At 35.9% G+C, this 23,410-nt stretch overlaps 1 protein-coding gene across 2 annotated transcripts in view; it reads right to left on the bottom strand.

Annotated features, from left to right (window-relative positions):
* Positions 1–23,410, bottom strand: part of LOC306851572 (uncharacterized protein) — a 25,974-nt gene continuing 2,564 nt past the window's right edge. Inside the window, exons 3-6 of one of the 2 annotated variants that reach the window (XM_079387903.1) lie at positions 6,887–7,006; positions 6,648–6,784; positions 4,669–4,736; positions 1–3,172 (exon numbers count right to left, since the gene is read on the bottom strand). In XM_079387903.1, coding sequence (XP_079244029.1) covers positions 3,120–3,172; positions 4,669–4,736; positions 6,648–6,784; positions 6,887–7,006 — 378 coding nt within the window. In that variant the 3' untranslated portion in view covers positions 1–3,119. The remainder of the gene's footprint in view (positions 3,173–4,668; positions 4,737–6,647; positions 6,785–6,886; positions 7,007–23,410) is intronic. The other variant, XM_079387904.1, reaches the window with a different exon arrangement.

The following is a 23,410-nucleotide window of genomic DNA, read 5'->3' as shown; positions in this document are numbered from 1 at the left end:
GCCGTACACAAAATCTGACACATTTTAATTAAATACTGCAAAACTCAGAAAGGTTAAGCAAACATGTTTTTGTTCTCAGTTGATTTAAGTTTCATACTGTTACATAGCACAAAGCATTTCTTTTGGGTAGCGTCTCATTCAAACATCACACATTCTATGATAAAGTGCTTTACTGTTTTACTTCTCTGGCCGTCTATGGCACTCGAGCACAGAACAGCTCAATACTACACTCCCTCGGTCATACTTCGCTGGAAAATCTCCTGTTGTGTGCCGCTTCATGTTTGCATGAAATCTCAGGTTCTCAGACTGTGACCATGTTCAGAATAGCACACTTCTCTCTGACTGTTTTCTGCAATATATATTATGTATACTGTGCTAAAGTTTGCATGGAATACCTGGATGACCTACATTTGCCAAAATGTGCATTATACGACCACTTTGTGCTTGACCTTCTGTTTCCAGAGAAACTAAGTAATACCAGGTGCATTTTAATATATTTACAAATGTTAAAATATATTTTTATTCATATTTCATGTACTTTTAACTTAAGACATTTTTACACAAACCTGAATTTTAAAAAAATTAAATTTTTGTTGTTGTTGGCATGATAATGAGATTATTTGTCAATTTAACAATTTAGCTGTGCAAACTGTCGCATACTGGTTGAAAGTAAGCAGTGCAGAGTGTATACTGTGCAGTATGCTAGTATTCCATTCTGAACATAGCCTCTTATAAGCACCAGATGAACTTGCAATGCCCTCTGGGAGATGTAGGCACTAGGGTAGTGCATGTGTGGACACCTGATAGAATGAGGCTGTTGTGTGTTCCAGGTCACCTGTGCATTGCCAGAATTTGAGGAGAGCCCTATACTGATCTCTTCTGCTGTACAGCGCCTCTCTGAGGCAGGAAGGAGATTGTCAGGTAAGTGCATCTCTGTTGAAAGACCCTTTACAGCCAAGATAGCATGCAGCAGTATTTAGAAAGTTCACAAACACCCTGTTTTGACATGCTGTTGCAGGACATACATTCTGCAGATTGCAAATTCTCAATTATAACCTGAAAACTGAGGGGTGAAATCACTTTAGCACACAGCTTGCAGATTTCACTGCTGCGCAGAGAATCCAATTTATTCAGGTTCTACATGAGCTGGTTGGACATTGTGCCATGCACATTCAAAGTATTATTTTCTGGGCAAACATAGCTTCTTTCTATGCAAATGAGTCTGCAGAATGTGCCAGATTGACTGTAGCATGTGGTCGGCGCACTTATTGTGGCCATTTATTGCCATCTATGGAAAGCAGATAAACTGGATTTTATTTAAAAGGGATTTGAAAGGGAGTATTTCATCAAATGATGATGGAGATCATTAAAATCGGGTTTATATCCAGAGATGAAGAATTTTCACCTGATTCAGATGAATGGATTGCCGTGGTGAAGCGATGCTGGAAATCATTTAGGCTTAAATGTAAGATTTATGTATTTTAAGTGCATTAAAATTTCCATTCATTTAGTTTACAGTTTAGTTTATTTGTCAGACATACATAAACATAAAGAGAAACAAAAATCATTGAATGGTTTATTATTTGCATCTATTTGATTTTATTTAAATAAGTATATTATTAAAATGCATTTATTCAAATTGCTTAGAATCAGCATAAACCTGTTTATTGCAAAACCTATTACATTTATTCAGTCAAAATGTATGGTTAATAAGGTTCAAATATGGCTAGTTTTGGAACAAGCAACGATTCAGTTAGTTCAAATGTATGAGACTGAAAGAAATTGGATTTATTGATGATAAATATATAAACCTGGTTATCATGTCTTTAAAACAGTCAGTTATATTACAACTGATGATTCTTTTATGTATGACTGACAAATGTGCATCCCAAATTAAGTTAAAATTGTAATCAAAATAAATGGAAATTTTATATGCAATTCAGAGTTAGGGATGTACAATATATCGGTTCCATATTAGGCCATATCTGCCGATACTGATTTTTAAAAATTTGTATTAATCAATACTGGATATTTATTTGTGCAGCCCATTTTCTGCATTTTTACATTTGATTTTCTTAAACACTTAAACTTCTGTAAAAATACAAATAATTTGTTATCCCTCTTAAATCATTTTTCATACTGTACACTATGAATGTTGTGACACCTACAATTCACTTGTTGTGTTTAAAATTACTTTAATGCATTATTACAAAACAGTATAAAAAAATGTATTATTTATATCCATTTATCGGTTATCGGTTATAAAATACGAGTATAATTAGACAATAATTATCGCTTTTGATTATCGGCCAGAATTTTATTTTTGTTGCATCCCAGTGTACAGTCCCAGCAAAGTATTACAAATTGAGGTCGCGGCCATTCACACAGGACACAGTCCGGATTTGACTTAAAAGCGCAGCTCTCGCGGAGCGAATCTCTGAAAATACACCGCGATATGCAGCAATGGAGAGGACAACACTTTAAAAAATAGCGAAAACGGACTGCAAAAATACATCCTAAATGAACGGCCCCAAGTTCTTGCTGCAAACTAGGAAACCGTTGCAAGCAAAATTGCTTATTGCGAAAAATTTTGTGGTGGTGGTGTCAGTTTTCATGATTTAGTTGAGCGTTGGCGTAAGTCAGATCTCAGTGTTAAGGTGGTTACACATTCATGGGGCTAAACAGGATATGACAAAGGCCACTGGAAAATGTCATCTACCCACTTACACAGAGGTGTAGTGTTGTGAAAAGCAAGGGTTGAGTTTAGAGATTGTAATTCATATTAAATACAGTAATTACTCAAAATACTAAAGTAAACTCAAGTCCGTTTGTGATGTTTCCACTGTTAACTTTCCACGGGATGAGGAAAATCAGCCAGTCTTGCCAGCCTTTCAGAGCTGTGACCATCAAGTTTGAGACATATCTGTTTATGGTGTTCATTTAAAGACAGTCCCACATCCACCCAATCAAATCAAATTTCTTGTTGGATGTTTGAGGCCACAGAAAGATCCCTATTGTTGGGCTTCTTGCATCTCTTGAAAACAGCCGATCGTGCAGCGGCGCGGGCTGCCACACACATAAACAGGACACACTTGAGTGTTCACTCGAATGAATGAGATTCAGGTCTTGCTGCTTTGTGTGACGGGCACTTTAACTCCTTTCTGTCCTGTAGCTGTTAAAAGACAGAGAAAGAGAAGATATTTAATGATGAACAGCAGGCAAAATAAAAAAGTCTTCAGTATTTTGCAGACAACTAAAGCAAGACTGTGACAGGCTGAGAACCAGCTTTTACTCAGTATAAAGGAATATTAACTTTAAAACAGGCAGAAGCAGAAATGTTTGAATAAATCCATCAAGAAAAGAAATTTAATGACAGACAACTTTATGTTTGTGGTTTTCAAAAACAAACAGGCTTAAAAAAACTTAGTTACATTAAAGTTATTATAAATCTAAACTGTAACTAATTAAATGCTGTTACTAACCTTTACCATTTGAAATGTTTAAGTTTACAGCATTAGTTAAGTTTTTTTTGTTCATGTTAATTTTTAAAGCTTTAATTGTGGCTCATCCAATCAGACTGATGTATTTTGGATCTTTTGTTTTTAACTTGTGCTTCTTAATGTGAAGCAGCTTTGCACAGACCTGTCATTCATTAGTTTTTTTTGGTTTGTGTTCAGCAAGCTACACATAATAAAAAAGAAAAGCAATTCATTATGTATCTTTTTTTGTATTAGATGGTTTTAAACAGGTTATGGTTATCTAGCATATGAAGAAAAATGCAGCTGGATATACCTGAACTCAAAACTGCATATTTATATACCGTAAATTATATTTTTGAACACACTACCATTCAAACGTTTGTAGTCGGTAAAATTTTTAATGTTTTTGAAGGAAGCCCCTTGTGTTCACCATGTCTGCATGTATTATTTAAATAATATGGTCACAAATTAAAATACATTTGTTAAAAAAATATTTTAAAATGTCATTTATTCCTATGATGGCAAAGATGAATTTTCAGCCACTACAAACTTTTATATATATATATATATATATATATATTTTTTTTTTTTTTTTTTTTTGCTATGATACATAAATTTTTTCTGGTTTCTTTGATGAACAGAAAGTTCAAAAGAACAGCATTTATTTAAAAATAGAAATCTCTTGCAGCATGTATAAATGTATTTACTGTTACTTTTGAAAGAATAAAATAAATAAACAGATACAAATAAATACTGTAAGTTAAATGTTTTTGAACAGTAAGATTTTAATTAGTTTTTTTTTAAAGAATTCTCTTCTGCTCACTAAGCCTGCATTTATTTGATCCAAAATACAGCAAACATATTTTTACTATTTAAATTTGAAAATAATTTAAGTCGTATAAGTATTATAATTTAATAGATATAAAGTTACAGTGATATAAGATTTTGGTTGACTATTTCGGTTTGGCTGCTTAGTCCGAACTGAGTTTGATTCAACCCCTCACAGGCCTGTTTTCATATTGTAATAGCTTGCTGTGGTCCGCAATACTCTTCCATCATCAACATGAGTACAACAATGTCCATCTGTGCTATCACCAACCAAACACACTGAGCTCTTAAGTCAAACTGAAAACATGTAGTGAGAAAACAGCCTAAGCCACAAGTTTCTTTTAAGATGTACGAAACTCACCAAGTCTGTACTTCTCCTTAGCTTCAGCCCGCTCTTTTGCATCAAAGTACCAAACAGTGATGGCGTAGCTGTGAGAAGAGAAAGATTCACTCAATCAGATAGTCTGATGACCGTGAATTGATCTGATTAACTCAAGGTTTAGGAACTGTGATATGGGGTCTGAGTCATGTGGATCATTGTTAGGATCAAGCACAGAAAGGGTTAACGCTAGTAAAGCGACTCGTTTGTTTATTCCTGGCTCTCTCCTACCGGCACGAGCGTACAAACTGAAGCGGCGGCCACTTGCAAGCAGGAAGCACGTACTTCCTGCGCCCCACCTCGCCCCCCAGCTGCGATGGGGGCTGATACACCATGACCCTCATCCTAAATGTAGAATGCAATGTAAAACGTAAACGGCAAGAACTTCTTTTGATTGTTTTACTAGGAAGGGATGAGCCAAAAATACAGCATTTAATTTGTTTCATCAAACTCATTTCAACACAGAGCATCTTCCTGAGGAAGAGCAGCTGCAGGTGCGGTGGTTAAAGAGCAGGATCAAATCAAACCGTAGTGTTTGTAGCGGTGCGAGAACAATGGCGGTGGACGAGGTCAGACGAGTGCACGTGTGTGTGTGTGTTTGGATAGATCACAGTCCATGAGATGAGAGGTTACGAGAACTGTAGGACTGTGGTTTTTACCACATGACATTTTACAGCCTGAAATGACCTTTCCCTTTCATAAAAAGGTCAAATTATCTGAAATGTTCTGAGACTTATTGACCTGGACACACAGTCATAGGTCCTCTCTATGATATAATTTTTCTGGGTTTTCTACAAGTTTCTGCATTTGGTCATACCACATGACTGAGATCTGACAGAATGCTTAAAATCATAATAATAATAATATTAAAGGATTATGCTGAGCTTTTATTATTAGGAATTTCCTTATTTTAATAAAGATTTTTTTCATTATGATATAAGGATAGTTGTACCACCCTGACATTATTACTCAATTCTCCAAAATAAATAAAAAATAATTATACATCATAAATTAAAAATATGATAATCACAGAAGAGATGAGTAAAACCATTATTAATCATTTTAAGCATAAATATTAGATGAAAAACTTTAAACATAAATGACTGGCAACTAACTGAAAACATTACTAAAGTACTTACTAAAACTGAAATAAAAATAAATTAAACTAAACAGAAATAATAAAATATAGATGGATATAGATAGGCAGAAAGACAGTTGTAGCACCCTGAAATGTTTTACTTAATCTCCCAAAATATGAATTTTATTTCATAAATAAAAAAATATATATAGTAATCACAGAAGAGGTGTGTTCAAGTCATTGTACCAGTGTTGGTATCATTAACTAAAACCATTATTTGTCATTTTTAAATATAAATATTAGATGAAAAACTTAAATGAAAATTGGCAACTATCTGAAAACATAGTACTAAAGTACTAAAATTACAAAGAAAAAACTACAAAATTACAAAAAAATTTAATTAAATTAAACTAAATAGCAATATTAAAATGTAGATGAATATAGATAGACAGAAAGACAGTTGCACCACCCTGACATTTTTTACTTAATTCCCTAAAAATATGAATTTTAATTCATAAATTAAAATTATGATAATCACAGAAGAGGTCTGTTCAAGTTATACAATTATTATAAAAAAAATTAATAAAAAAAAATGGCAACTAACTAAAAAAGTTCAAGTACAAAATATATTAAAACTGAACACAAAATAATAAAATAAACCTAAAAAATACCCCCCAAAATACAAGCACATTGCAAAATTACTAAAACTGTAAATTTAAAAATAAGTTAATTCATAATATGAATACATACATTTTATATTTAAATATATTAAATATATTAATAAATACAGTGCATAAATAATACTTGAATAGCAATTGCATTTTATAATTTCATTTGGCTCTTTGTGAGTGACTGTGTAACTGTGAACAGTGTGTGTCCTCACCGAGTGGCAAAAGCTGGTTTCACCTCATGTGGGTTCCTGCGATCTGACCAGAAAATGAGCAGACGGTCAAACAGAGGCTCGATGTTGGCTACAACATTACGATCCTCGGGGAAGATCTGCAATAAACCTCCATGAATCTGGATAAACAGATCAAAAACAAATAGCAGAAATCGATTAGAGAAAACTCCTCTCCTGACTAATCAGCTAACAGTAAGAGTAAACGCAGGGTCCCAGCATACCTTCGCATCCCAGTCCTTGTTCAGATAGTAGATGCAGGTTATGCAGCGTCCGTCGCCGTTAGGATTATCCACATGTCGCACGTATCCTGTTCCGTTTCCAGGGTAACACGCAACCATGGCCTGGTCATACAGAAGAGAGGGGGTTAAAGAAACGTAAGCTTTTAGGATGATTAACAATTAAATAAAGACATTTTGTGACATTGCTAAATGCTACAGGAACACCTACTCACATTTAAAGTAATAACTGTACCAAAACAAGGGTTTAAACTAAGCAAAAAGGTTTTAAGTATAGTAAATTTAAAGGGACAGTTCACCCAAAAATGAAAATTCTGTCATTAATTACTCCCCTTCATGTCGTTCCAAACCTGTAAGACCTCCGTTCTTCTTCAGAACACAAATTAAGATATTTTTTGAAGAATTCCGAGAGCTTTCTGACCCTGCATGACAACAAGGATACTAGCAAGGACATCGTTAAATTAATCCATATGACATCAGTGGTTCAACCTAAATTTTACGAAGTTATGAGAACTTTTTGTGCGCAAAGAAAACAAACACTGACTTTATTCAACAATTCGTCTCCTTCGCGTCAACCTGGCGGGTCATTGTCTATGTTGTTTGCGCTTTGATCTGAACAAAAACAGCGTATCCGCGTGGCGCAGCTGACACAGAACAGCATACGTTGTTTACGTTCAGTGCATACTCTCTAAAATGGCACCAGGGTGATGACGAATTGTTGAATAAAGTCATTATTTTTGTGCGATAATTTATTATCGCAGCTTCGTAAAATTCCAGTTGAACCACTGATGTCGCAGATTATTTTAACGATGTCCTTACTACGTTTCTAGACCTTGATCGTGTTAATTACATTGCTGTCTATTGGAGTGTCAAAGAGCTCTCGAAATTCTTCCAAAATATCTTAATTTATGTTCCAAAGATGAATGAAGGTCTTCTGGGTTTGGAACGACATGAGGGTGAGTAATTAATGACAGAATTTTCATTTTTGGGTGAATTGTCCCTTTAAGTATCCACCTGGTACCGCAGTACTGTTTGACAACACTAGGTGCTTCATTATTTTAGTCTTCTGGCCCTTTAAGAGATTTACAGCTCGCTTTGGTGTCAGAATGATTGGGGCCCTATGATTTCCACGATGCGGAAAGCGCAATCGGAATCGGAATCGTGGAATCCAGTCATAGAGATTGAATTTACTGTATAACGCGTGTCATTTTTATAATGTCACGTATTTTGTCAAATTTTTATGAATTAATAAAAAGTAGGTCATTGCACTTACGGACTAGTATCTGTAAATATTAAGCTGCAAAAAATCTATTTAAATATGAATCCTGCATGTTCTGCATGTTTCTGTGTAAATGAATGGCGCAGAAGCGCGGTTTCGTTTACTACACACACACTGAAGCGCACGTGATGCTCGCAGTGATTTCAACTTCTGTCGTCTCACTAAATGAGGACATAAATACATGATCAACATCTCCAAAACTGCTCTGAGAGTCACTTCATGAGTATTTTACTGTTTCATTTGAGTAAAAATACCATCATATCATATATATATATATAATCAACCAATCACATGGCAGTTGCTTCAATGCATTTAGGGGTGTGGTCCTGGTCAAGACAATCTCCTGAACTCCAAACTGAATGTCAGAATGGGAAAGAAAGGTGATTTAAGCAATTTTGAGCGTGGCATGGTTGTTGGTGCCAGACGGGCCGGTCTGAGTATTTCACAATCTGCTCAGTTACTGGGATTTTCACGCACAACCATTTCTATGGTTTACAAAGAATGGTGTGAAAAGGGAAAAACATCCAGTATGCGGCAGTCCTGTGGGCGAAAATGCCTTGTTGATGCTAGAGGTCAGAGGAGAATGGGCCGACTGATTCAAGCTGATAGAAGAGCAACTTTGACTGAAATAACCACTCGTTACAACCGAGGTATGCAGCAAAGCATTTGTGAAGCCACAACACGCACAACCTTGAGGCGGATGGGCTACAACAGCAGAAGACCCCACCGGGTACCACTCATCTCCACTACAAATAGGAAAAAGAGGCTACAATTTGCACGAGCTCACCAGAATTGGATGGTTGAAGACTGGAAAAATGTTGCCTGGTCTGATGAGTCTCGATTTCTGTTGAGACATTCAGATGGTAGAGTCAGAATTTGGCGTAAACAGAATGAGAACATGGATCCATCATGCCTTGTTACCACTGTGCAGGCTGGTGGTGGTGGTGTAATGGTGTGGGGGATGTGTTCTTGGCACACTTTAGGCCCCTTAGTGCCAATTGGGCATCGTTTAAATGCCACGGCCTACCTGAGCATTGTTTCTGACCATGTCCATCCCTTTATGACCACCATGTAATGCACCGTGTCACAAAGCTCGAATCATTTCAAATTGGTTTCTTGAACATGACAATGAGTTCACTGTACTAAAATGGCCCCCACAGTCACCAGATCTCAACCCAATAGAGCATCTTTGGGATGTGGTGGAATGGGAGCTTCGTGCCCTGGATGTGCATCCCACAAATCTCCATCAACTGCAAGATGCTATCCTATCAATATGGGCCAACATTTCTAAAGAATGCTTTCAGCACCTTGTTGAATCAATGCCACGTAGAATTAAGGCAGTTCTGAAGGCGAAAGGGGGTCAAACACAGTATTAGTATGGTGTTCCTAATAATCCTTTAGGTGAGTGTATATACAGAAATTTAAAGGTATTCATGGCAACCCGTCAAAATAAAAGTTTGGTTTAACTTGAAGGAAATGAGACAGAAATACATTACTATTATTCAATAGAATGTACATACTACTACTACAACTAATAATACAATTATAAAAACTTTATTTTACTTTTTAAGGAATAATCACACAACATTTCTTCCGTGTTTTAATTTTAATGTTTGCAAAAAATAAAAATAAAATGTTTAATTTTCAATGATAAAAAGAGAAATGAAATTGTTTTATGCCTTCATCTGATAACCAGACAAATTTAAATACACAACACAGAGGAAAATAAAAATATTTCATAAGGCTATTTCAAGAATAAATTAAGTTGTTTTTATGTATTCAAATAATTAGACATGCTAAAACACAGAATTTGGTAACAATAAACCATATGGTGAGAAACAAATAAAATAGGGCCCTTAACATATAATTTTTGTTAAACTTTTAATAAATTGATGTGAAATTATGTAAGTTTCATCATTTTGATTAATTAGACATGCTTTTTGATTTATACAATTTATTTTAACCATTCCAAAGGAGTCCAGAAAAAATTAAACTGGAGAAATTTTGGAGAAAAAAATTAAATGGAATTTGGGAAAAAATACTGATTGAGTATGACTATACTATGACTGATTTCATAGGGCCCTAAACGATGAAGCTTTTCTGTGGCACCTGTCAAAGGTCACACGTGCTCTTGCTTCAGAATAGCAGGTGCAGTATGGTACAGTATGTCTGCGCAGAGCGACCACACAGGCTGCCATCATCATACAGTGCTGTTTATGACCACAAGTCTGTGTCTCATTGAGATCCTGGCCTAATACTTTAACTCATCAGGGTGCCAACACGTAACTCAACATGCCAAACGCTCGTGGTCAGGTGAAATAAGATACACAAACTTCTTTCATAACAGACACGTGACACAACTTAAAACAAACTGTTCTCTCAGGGTCAGTGATTAACACTGCTGTTTTTGTGTCGAAAACTATTACTTTTTAAAAAAAAAATTTTTTGTGATTATACTTAGATCTTCTTAAATGGGAATGAATTTAATCTCCAAGAATTTTTTTAATATTGCAAATTATATATATATATATATATATATATATATATATATATATATATATATATATATATATATATATATATATATGTATATATATATATATGTAAAACAAAATATATATTAAATATATAAAATATGTTACAATAAAAGTGTTCAGAAATTATTGTAGAAAAGAAAATTATAAAAAGATGTGTAATTAAGATGTGTACACCCATAAAAATTATTTTACTTAATATATTAATGATTACACCACTTAACATTTTGTCATTAATTTAAAAATGCTGTTGAAATATTTTCATACATTCTATTTTTATTTACACTACTGTTCAAAAGTTATTTTTGGAATAAAGAAGACATATTTTTGAGCAGCAAATTATAATGATTTCTGAAGGATCATGTGATTTTTATTTATTTATGAAAGTTTGTTTGGTCATATGTTTTGCATGGTGCGGTAGTTAGTTTACATGCTCTGACGTGTTAAGATGTGGTGCTCATACGGGCATCATCAGTTCAAATTTGGCTCGTACCATTTCCAGATCCCCACCCCCAATCACTTCCTATCTTCTTTTGACTGCTCGGAAAAAAGGGCCAACAAACCACCAACAGCATATGGCTTGGCTTCTGTAGAGCTGAGTTTTGGCACAGTTTCAGCTTTTTGGCTGATATGAGGCATTCCTGTGCTGGATGAAGGTGGAGATGTTAAAGGGGTCTGTTTTGGCAGGAATTCGAGTCATCGGGGTTCTCTGTTAGCTGCGGCTCTGTGATATGGTCAGTATTTATCAAGCCCCAGAGAGAATCTCCCCTAACCCTTATCTCAGCCTTTATCACTGGAGCACAGCATAGTGGTAATGTGTGTCACATGGGTTAAACGGCAGCACGTGGACAGACAGCGGCACGTTCAGCCCACCTCTCTTTCACAGCCAACATGCACTCCGGCAAAAGGTCTGTTTGAAGATCAACAAAAGTGATTGTGCACTATTTCTTAAAGGGATAGTTCCTCCAAAATGAATAGTCTGTCATTATTCATCACTCTCATGTCCTTCCAAACCTGTTTGACTTTCGTTCTTCTGTGGAACAGAAAAGAAGATATTTTGAAGAATGTTGGCAACCACAGTTTTGGGGAAAAATGACATGGAACACTCTAAATGTATTCTTTATGTTCCATGTCAAACAGTTGTGGAATAAATTATGACAGGAATTTTAATTTGTGTAAACGATCTCTCTAAATTTTGGGCAAAACTGAAAAAGCTCAGTTTAAACTATTAATTAAAATAATGTTATAGGTTCTAGGATTTTTGGTGATTATTCTTAAATCTTCATAAATTTACAATTGAAAACAACACAGAAAATGTCCAAGAATTTGTAAAATATTTATATTGTTTTATATATATATATATATACACTCACCTAAACGATTATTAGGAACACCATACTAATACTGTGTTTGACCCCCTTTCGCCTTCAGAACTGCCTTAATTCTACGTGGCATTGATTCAACAAGGTGCTGAAAGCATTCTTTAGAAATGTTGGCCCATATTGATAGGATAGCATCTTGCAGTTGATTGAGATTTGTGGGATGCACATCCAGGGCACGAAGCTCCCGTTCCACCACATCCCAAAGATGCTCTATTGGGTTGAGATCTGGTGACTGTGGGGGCCATTTTAGTACAGTGAACTCATTGTCATGTTCAAGAAACCAATTTGAAATGATTCGAGCTTTGTGACACGGTGCATTATCCTGCTGGAAGTAGCCATCAGAGGATGGGTACATGGTGGTCATAAAGGGATGGACATGGTCAGAAACAATGCTCAGGTAGGCCGTGGCATTTAAACGATGCCCAATTGGCACTAAGGGGCCTAAAGTGTGCCAAGAACACATCCCCCACACCATTACACCACCACCACCAGCCTGCATAGTGGTAACAAGGCATGATGGATCCATGTTCTCATTCTGTTTACGCCAAATTCTGACTCTACCATCTGAATGTCTCAACAGAAATCGAGACTCATCAGACCAGGCAACATTTTTCCAGTCTTCAACCGTCCAATTTTGGTGAGCTCGTGCAAATTGTAGCCTCTTTTTCCTATTTGTAGTGGAGATGAGTGGTACCCGGTGGGGTCTTCTGCTGTTGTAGCCCATCCGCCTCAAGGTTGTGCGTGTTGTGGCTTCACAAATGCTTTGCTGCATACCTCGGTTGTAACGAGTGGTTATTTCAGTCAAAGTTGCTCTTCTATCAGCTTGAATCAGTCGGCCCATTCTCCTCTGACCTCTAGCATCAACAAGGCATTTTCGCCCACAGGACTGCCGCATACTGGATGTTTTTCCCTTTTCACACCATTCTTTGTAAACCCTAGAAATGGTTGTGCGTGAAAATCCCAGTAACTGAGCAGATTGTGAAATACTCAGACCGGCCCGTCTGGCACCAACAACCATGCCACGCTCAAAATTGCTTAAATCACCTTTCTTTCCCATTCTGACATTCAGTTTGGAGTTCAGGAGATTGTCTTGACCAGGACCACACCCCTAAATGCATTGAAGCAACTGCCATGTGATTGGTTGATTAGATAATTGCATTAATGAGAAATTGAACAGGTGTTCCTAATAATCCTTTAGGTGAGTGTATATATAGATATATATATATATATACTGTTGCTTTCTACATACTGACACAAGGTTACACTCAATAAACAAATAAACAAATATTTAAATAGATATTAATGAGTGAATACATACATACATACTAGTGCTGTCAAACGATTAATCGTATCCAATATAAAAGTTTTTATTTACATAATATACACTATATTGCCAAAAGTATTGGGTAAACTGAGAGAAATGGAAAAAAATAAATAAATAAATATATATATATGTATATATATATATTAATAATAATAATTTGTCAGCCAATCGGACTGAGGGGCAGAAAATAAAGGAAGGAAAAAATAAAATAAAAAAATCACTGCTGTCGCGTGAGATGAGACGGATGCAACTTCTCTGCCGAAACCTGAAGCTGGATGCAAGAAAAGTGCACAAACATCCAAACCATCATCATACCCAGAGTGGCAGCCGGTGAGAACTTTAATTTCGATTCAGTAAACGAAAGGATGTGGCTGATGTAGCAGCAGATCCCGATTAAGTTGTGAGTGTATTGATTTGCTTATTTTTGATTGTGTTTGATCGAGTGACGATAGAATATTGTTTATCTCTGAAGTTCATATAAGCCGATCGTTAAAATAATATAATTAACCATAATTTCATACCATAATTCATAAACATGCTATGAAACTCTAAATGTTCAGGTTAATAGTCAGTACTATGCTGCAAATTGCGATTTGACAAGTCCATTAAGTAATAAATAATTCTACAATTGAACAATGCTGTGTTAAAAATAGATACAAAGAATCGCAATGACAGCAGTGGTTGTTTGAGTTTATTTGTAATTCATTTAGATATGTTGTACTTTTAAAGGTTTTTCACCTTTCTGCTACAACTTATGTCAGTTTCATCAAAATTGAAACCAAACACCAATGATTTGTATAGACACTATATGGACAAAAGTATTGGGACACCCCCTTCTTTAGAACAGAAGAAGGCACTAACAAAACTGTGGCAACAAAGATGGGAGAATAATTCACGTATTTAAAAATTGTATTTCCATCTCTGTTGCAACAGTTTTGAAAGTGTCTAAAATGACTGTACCCATATACAAATCACTGGTGTTTGGTGATGAGTTTTCGGCTCAAGGTCTGCATATAAAGTCACACCAGAGGTGTTCAGCTGGGATCAGGACTTGGCTTTCTGCAGACCAGTCAAGTTCTTCCACACTGACTGAACTAAAATGAAACTTTAATAAATGCTTTAGAAGTATTTTTCATGTTAACTGCTGTATTTAACTAATATTAACAAATGGTTAAAAAATCATTCTTATGGCATGCTGATAAGCAAATCTGTTGCTTACTCAGGTTACACATTTCTAAATACGTTTCTAAATCTGATGACCACAGACAGCAATCTAGAGCTGCTTTGATTGGATTTTTTTTCTTGGCTTCTCTCATAACAGAGTAGAGGACATAACCTCCATTGGCAGACTGAAGGGTTTCACAGGAAGCCAACTATGACACCCAAACTGAACAGATACTGCGCGACTTAGCAGAGAAATGCTCAATTATCCAATTAGAAAGAACAAAAAAGAAAGCGGGTTCCAAAGTGGACACACAAACACACACTGCTAAATGGCCTAAAACACTGCATCGCTGTCATCGATGTCCCACTGCATTGTGCACTTATCTTTACAGCCAATATTCAAACACACTCACCTAAAACATCAAGTATTTTATTTTGAGAAATCGGATTTATTCTTGTCAAACGGTTCATGTAAAGCAAAACCCACATTGATTGCACACCTGAAGGTCAAGTTTAAAGACAAGATAATCCATGATAAATAGACTACTTAAAAGTACTTTCTTGTACTCAATTAAATATTTAAATGACTTTTTCTTGAGTAAAAGTAAGAAAGTAATAGATTTCTAATGTAATTAAGTATTAAATTATATTTAATATGAAACGTAGTGCAGTAAAAAGTACAATATTATGCTTTGGAATGTTGTGAAGTAAGGTTTTCTAAAGAAAAACACTGACACTTGTAAAGTACTTTTAAAGCAGAGTAAAAATACTTCACTACTGTCCGCTTCTGCTAATATTATCCAGAATTATTATTGTTTGCACATATACAGAGTTAATTTTCTACCTTGTGAAAAAGAAGCACACTTAATTGTATTGAATGTGCACTTTAAATCAAAAGTATTTTTTTAAAAACTGTATATGTAGCTAATAAATTGCAACATTGTTGCATATATGTAACTAATTACAAATGTATTTAAATACATGACATGCAAGTTTAAACAGAATTTAAGTATTGAGGAATATGAAAAAATATATTTTAGTTCATCATAAATGCAGTACACTTTAACCATATTTCAAAGACAATAGAAGTAATTATGAAATGACACAGAAGTGTACAGCAATGAAGTCCTGCTTAAGTGAGTTAAAAATGAAAAGTTCAGCATTTTATTGAACCTTTCATTTTATTGCAATAAACATGCAGTTATGTTTCCTAAAATAATATGTTCAGTTTGCACTTAAGTTTATTCTTTTAAAGTAGATTATTTCTGTAAATTTATACAAAATACACTAAAATGCACATCTTTTTCACAGGGGCGGTTTTGGTGGATATTCCAAGATGTTTGCATCCAAAATTCATACAGTTTAATACAGTCATAATACCAGTTGTCTTGTTCAGATTTCTTGAAACCAGAATGTTGAATTAGTCTGGTTATGGCCACTGGGTTATTGTGTTTATATGATGCTTACATAATCAAAATGGAAACCAATTATGATGCTATTTTTAGAAACCAGAACACTGGCTTCATCTGGAATCCATAATTTCCAAAATATTTCCATCTATGTCACTTGGTTGCGGTCGGAAATATTGGAATACCGTCCGGTCAAAAGTTTCTCCCATTTAGTTCCACTGTATCACTGAACTATTTCACAGCAGAGGAAAACACCGAGCTGAAGTGCTGATAAAATGCTGATACATGATTTCCTCTCTACCCCTTTCTGCTATTGTATAACCTACTGTCTTTGTCCCTGCCAAAGTCTAAGCATCTTAACAAAATTGAGAAATAATTCCATTGCTCAACATTTCATATGTAATTTGTGTCTGGAAATAGTCTAACCATCTCATAAAGTCAACATTGTTGCTGTGGAGAACTAACTCCATGTTGGTGTTTTACCTCTATGAAGTCAGCTTTTAGTCTTTTAATTGACCCTTCGCAAAGACCCCCCCCCCCCCCCCCCCCCTACTGTTGCTACGTCCAACAAGCCATGCCGCTCATCAAAATAAACATGAACGAACATCAGAAGGTATCTTGTTTCAACCGTGGAAAGATGTCAATGCACACCATTTTTCAAGTTCAAGTCTACCAATGTTAATCTACTCTCCAGTCTGGTTTGTTTGTCGGACAAAATGGCAGATTTTGTGTTATGATTGGTCAGATTGCCTGTCAATCAAACTCCTGGCGAAGGGTCAATTGAATCAAATAATGGACATAAATACTCCATTACCGACAAAATTAAACCAACAGCATCTCTAATGTGATTTTTACATTTCCTTAAAGGGACAGGCCACCCAAAAAGGAAAGTTCTGTGATTATGTACTCACTCTCATGTCATTTCAAAACATGACATTCTTTCTTTTGTGGAACAAAAAGAAGATATTTTAGAAGTCAATTGTCACCAAAATGTATCAACATTCTTCACAATATTTTCTTTTGTATTCCACAGAATAAAGAAAGTCATGTAGGTTTGAAACAACATGAGTATTAGGGACTAGAACTGCACCATTAATCGTTAAAAGATTGCGATCTCAATTCAAACACCCACGTGATCTAATTTCTAAATGACAATGATTCTCCCATGTCTATTAAACCTTTGAAAAAAGTCCTCTCGGAACATTTAAATCTGTGTTCGCACTGCCGCTGACAGAGAGAGCAGTTACTATCTTTAGGAAAGGAACAGCTTGACAAACAAGTTTTCAATGACCCAGTATTATTTCAGTCTTATAGTCATTCATACTATGAAAGTTTATAGTTCAGCTATAAACACTGATGTCCATGGTAGCGATCAAATTAGAGCAAATCCCCTTTTGAAATTAATTGGCGCTTCAAATAGGCTAACGTGTGTATATTATATAGACATTTGTATTTGTGCACAATCTATCTGACTGTGGATTTGTGGAGTCCAAGCCCTTTAGAGATGGTTTTGTAAACTTTTCTAACCCGATGAGCGACATCAACTCTTTTTCCCAGGTCCTCAGTAATCTCCTTTGTTCGAGACATGATTCACTTCCACAAACATGATCAGACTTTGAAGTTTGATAGATCCCTGTTCTTTGAATAAAACAGGTCACGTACTGAAATTTGATAGTCATTGCACTGACTGACAACACCTCAGCACAGATGGACTCTAATTTCAGCTTTAAATGAACTGCTAATCCAAGAGATTCACATACTTTTGCCACTTTTAGGTCATATGTATGTGGAAATATAGAAAATTCTAAAGGGTTCACAAACTTTCAAGCAGCACTGTATAAATTATTAATTCCAAAAAATTCATAATTCACCCATAATCGCTCTAATAGGGACCAACTCTAACTATCAACTAAATGCTTATTAGCATGTCTGTTATTAACATATTGGCTGTTTATTAGTACTTATAAAGCACATCTTCTGCATGATGCATATTAATAAGCAGCAAATTAGGAGTTTATTGAGACAAAAGTCATATTTATTTATAGTGAGTCAAGTTTGTTAATAGTGAGAATTGGACCTTAAAATAAAGTGTGACCGGAATTTCATTTTTGTGTAAACGTTCCCTTTAAGAAAGAGAACTGTTAGCTCATGCAAACTCACAGCCACAATGCCAGGGTGTTGTGAATGGTTTCTAAGGCACTCTGAGTAGTTTTCAGCATGTGCCTGCTAGGATGTTCTGGGTGGTTACTTACTCATCCTTTTGCAATAATGTCTGGCTGAATTTTAAATTCCTAGAACAGTTCATCACTTACGGTAACATGCTTGCCTAAAGCATTTCTGACTCTGACTTCACGCGATTAAATCTTAAGTGGATAAATACGAATAAAGCAATGCTGGTGGTGTTGTTTTGTTTGGCTGGTTCCTCTCTCTGAGAGAGGTGTATGAAGTCTACTCGCTGTTCCCTCCTATTTATCCTTTTCCCCCTGCCACGTCTTCCCAAAATCGAATTGTTTCTTTGCATACGAGAACGAAACCAAGGTCTTTTTCTGAAAGCATTGGATTAGAGCGAAAGGAAGCTGGGCACGGGCACCCACACTCATTCTCCTGCAGTATACAACGTGCTACGTGTCTTGTTTCCAGGGTAACGCAAGAAATATTTTGGCCGGCTCAAAAGTAAGGGGTCTGATAAGGCTCGGGAGAGGAGACAGAGAGGAAAAAGAGAACTAATGGGAGTTGGTGATCAAGGACAATCAGCGCACTGGAGAGAAAACAAGGGAGTTACACGACCCCAGAGGAACAGAGACGTGAGACCAGAGCCATTCTGATGCAATGGGAAACGCTGCAACCTTTTTGATGTGGCTTTATCACTCTCTGGGGCAATTTACATAGAATTACATTGAACCGGTTAAAGCAAGGCTATGATCAAATCTTGCTATCAGCACTCTAAAATTACCTAAATATTAGGGTTGCAACAACTAAATACTAATGAAAACTGAAGACAATTCAAATAAATAGCAACTCGCTGATAACCATCAGCTCTTGATAAACACCCGACAATGCAAGTAAACTGTGCTTACATGCATGTTTTAAAATCGCTTGGGTTTTATCCGGTTTTGATGTCAAAACTTAAACAAACATGTAGACAATGAATTAGCTGCTAGAATGAAGACTGTATTCAAGGTTTTGGGCCTAAAATTGATTTGTGCCATTTATGAACTTTGCAAGATTAAAGATCTGGGCCCGTATTCATGAAGAATTTTAATGCAAAAAGTAGCTCCTAGTGACAAAATTCTAAGAAAATTCTTAGAGCGTTTACTTAAAATTAAAGAAAAAATCCTAGTAAAGAAAAAACAGTAATTCAGAAAGCATCTTAACCCTTAAAAGAGGTCTTAAGGTCAAACTTGTTAGGAGTATGGATGAGGACTTTTAAGGGGCTTAAGAGTTTCTTTAACAGCGGAGAAAATGGACGAAAATGAAGAGGGAGAAGAAATGTGTTGCACACAATGCATGACTGTGAGTTAGTAAGACGCTACACATTAGTTCGTGCAGGGATCATGTTTGTGACTGATCTTATTAAAGACATGCTAACATCTCAGACACCGCGCAGAATTGCCATAGCGCCAGAAATCACTACATTAACATATTTGGCAACTGGAAAAATGCAACTATGCAGCAGTGATGATTTGGGTCTGTTACAGCACTTATTAGGCTTATATGTCTCTGTTCATTTCCTATAAAACACAGTAAATATGCAGGGCCGGCGCCAAGGCGCCCAAACGAGTTACTGTGCGCCCCCACTTTCCATCCTCTCCCCTCCTTGCTGAACGCGATCGATTTTGAAAGCGAAAGTACCGATAAAACAGCGCACATAATGCGATTGCACGCTTTAGCGAGCATCAGCAACTGCACGAGATCACAGATTGCACCCCCTCACCCCCCCCCCGACACACACACACAATGTGATTTGTGCCCCCCCTAGAAATTTAAATGCCCCCCGATGGAGGTGCCCTGGCGCCGGCTCTGTAAGTATGACAGCATGGTAAATAAAAAATAAAGAATATATATATACATATATAATGTGTGTGTGTGTGTGTGAGAGAAAGAGCGAGAGGAAAAATTCCACCTGTAATTTCAAAGTGAAGGCTTATAATATACCCTACTCTTAAAAGCACTCTTTTATTTCCTTCTTGACAAGGAAATGTCAAATCAGACAAATTAAATTAGATATATTCAAAAGTTATTAATGATTTATAATGTTTTTGAAATAGGTCTCTTATGCAACATGTTTTTTACAAAATAATACTGACAAAAATTGGTTTCTCTTTGACCAAAATAAACCAATCAATTACCAAAAGTTGCAAAACTACAAAATATCAAGCTGTTTTTGTAAGATGTCTTTGTCAATCACTTGCAAAAGCATGTGAACACTAGTGTTCCCATTTCAAGGTTTTGAGGTATGAGATTTTTCCTCCAGGCATAAACGTATGACTGTACACACGTGTGAAGCTGTACATCAACACTGGCTTCTTCTCAAACCTTTGATCATTTACACACGCAAACAGCAACTGGTGTCATACTGTAAGGTAAAACTTAAAACTACACTTGAGACTAATGCAGTGCTCCCCTCACTGCAGATTAAAAAGTATTCACTGCAGACTAAGGCCGATGCGAGGACAGCGAATGCAGCATGACTGCTTTGACCCACTGAACAGAAGACTCATGAGGAAGGAGAAAAGAGCCTCTCCTCCCTCAATCACTCTAATGAAAGAGCTGCAGTGAACATGCTGACACCGTCCTGAGATTCATAAAAAGGTCATCCAGATCAGGTTTCTAACAGCAACAGCAATGGACATGCTGTGATTACAACAGGAATGCCCACATGGTCCTAAGCTGCAGTCTGGCTTTGCATTCATAACACTACCGCAGCCATAACAATGACTGTGCATTTAGATACAGAGACTCTTACGCTCACTCTGCATTCATTCAATCAAAAATACAGTAAAACAATAATATTGTAAAATATTATCATTTAAAATGTTCTATTTTAATGTAATAAAACATATTTTTCCTGCAAAGTTGAATTTTCAGCATCATTACTCCAGTCGCCAGTGTCACATGATCCTTCAGAAATCATTTTAATATGCTAATTTGGTTTTCAGTTATTATTGGTGCTCAATTATTAATAATGGCAACAATAATACATTTTTCCCTGTTTATTTTCAAATTTTGAATTATTTGAACATTTTTGCTGATTAATATTTTTGTAGAAAACTGCAGGGTTTTTTCAGGATTAAATTCCGAAAAACCGTAAGCGTTTTTTTTCGTATTCGTCATCCTTTCCTATCAAAATGCGTGCTACAGATGTGAAAATGCAGAAAATCGAACCTGATCCGAATTTTTTTTATGACGGACGAAAGTTTTGGAGGCAGTGTGTAAACGTGATTGAAACGTGAGTTTGTATTTATTTTTTAACTTGTGAAAATTTCGGACAAAAATGTGTGCAATGACCTTTACCCTGCATTTAATCGAAATATACATTTGTGTAACATAAATGTCTTTACTGAGCAATTTAATGCATACTTGTTGACTAAAATAATGAACTTTTATTGATTGATTTTTAACCCCAAACTTTTGAATAATAGTGTATCGTGGTTTCTCCAAAAATATTAATCGGCACAACTGTTTTCAACATAATAATTTGAATAAAAAGTGTTTCTTGAGCAGCAAATCAGCATATTAGAATGATGTCTGAAGGACTATGTGACTGAAGACTGGAGTAATGATGCTGGAAATTCAGCTTTGCATTACAGGAATAAATTACATTTTAAAATATATGCAAACGAGTTCTTTTAAATTTTAATAAAATTCCTCAATAATACTGTTTTACTCTATTTTGCATTAAATAAATGCCGGCTTGGTAAGCATAATAGACTTATTGACTCTACATTTATGACCGATAGTGTACATAAAACTTTATTCATAATAAGCATACTTGAAAAAGCTACTCTACAGAACTGAGAATATGCATGTCTACCTAATTTATGTGTGAAAAATGCCACAGCATGAAGATCACACACCACTGGACACTGGATTGACCTGGCAAGCTCAAATATCCAGACCTGCGTCATAGGGGCAGTTTCGCTCTGACACACTTCAGCGCGCTGACAGGGCCAATGCGGCACTCTGAGCACTGTGCCCTGCTCAGTCACGCTCACACACTAACTGAGCAACTTGTTTTCTCAACAGTTTGTGACGTCAGAGTCTCAATTACTCTCATATTTCAACCTGACAAAAAAATGTCATTCTCATTTTCAGATCCAGGGTCTGTTTTTGCGATTTTTGTCCGATAAGCTCTGATACGGTCTCACGCGCACAATGAGCATACTGTATATACACGCAAGCAATGCACTTTAGTGGCAGTAAGAATATGTTGTTTGCATATGGGCTGGAGATTAAGATTGACAGATGAGCCTTCAAAGCCAGAGAAACACTGATTTGGGATCAGAGAAGACTGCATTTCTCAGGCTGGTGGTAGTTGAGATCAGTGGACAGTGAGAAACACAGACAGTCAATATCGTGTTTGATACATCCAACCGCAACTTCCTGAATGCAGTTTTGCACTGCTGGTGACAGTGTGTGCCAGTTTTGACTTTCAAGTAATGGTTTAACTAGCATCTACTGATACTGAATAAAGGGGAGACCGGGGAAAGTTGTCACACATAGATGTTGGCTAGATCTCTGTAACTATATAGGGGAAGTGACGTTCATGAATTTTCAGCTAAATTTCATTTTTCCAAAAAAATTGTCCATTGGCGATACACAAAGTACTGCTCACATAGATGTTATTTTCAGATCAAGCAGCTGTCTGTTGGTCAACGCAGTGAATCAGAGTGAAAAACTTGAGCTTGATACAAAATCAGTGCGGGGAACTCCTTCACCCTTAAACAGATTTTCAGATTCCAATGATTCCTATTGAAATGACTGGACTTTGACTGCTACATTTGGTTATCAATGGTAAATTTGACCCCAACTTAAAGGTTTTGAGTGAAAAAATCTTAAATTTGCACCAGATGTTGAATGTAAAAACAATAAAAGTATGCAATTCGGGTAAGATTTTATATGTTAAATGGATAGCTCACTCAAAAATAAAAATTCTATCATTTACTCCAAACCTGTATGCATTTCTTTTTTTCTGTTGAACAGCAAAGAAGAAATTTTGAAGAATGTTTGTGTCCACAATTGCTGGTAACCACTGACTTCCATAGTATGGAAAAATGCTATGGATGGCAATGGCTACCAACATTCTTTAAAATATCTCCTTTTGTGTTCAATAGAGGAATGCATACAGGTTTGGAACAAATTGAGGGTGAGCAAATAAAAAAAATAAAAAAAACAACTATCCCTTTAAAAAGGATTT

Source organism: Barbus barbus (assembly GCF_936440315.1).
Source record: "Barbus barbus genome assembly, chromosome: 31".
Taxonomy (NCBI): Eukaryota; Metazoa; Chordata; class Actinopteri; order Cypriniformes; family Cyprinidae; genus Barbus; species Barbus barbus.
The sequence above is the reverse complement of the archived record's forward strand: the minus strand, read 5'-3'. Positions and strand labels throughout refer to the sequence as shown.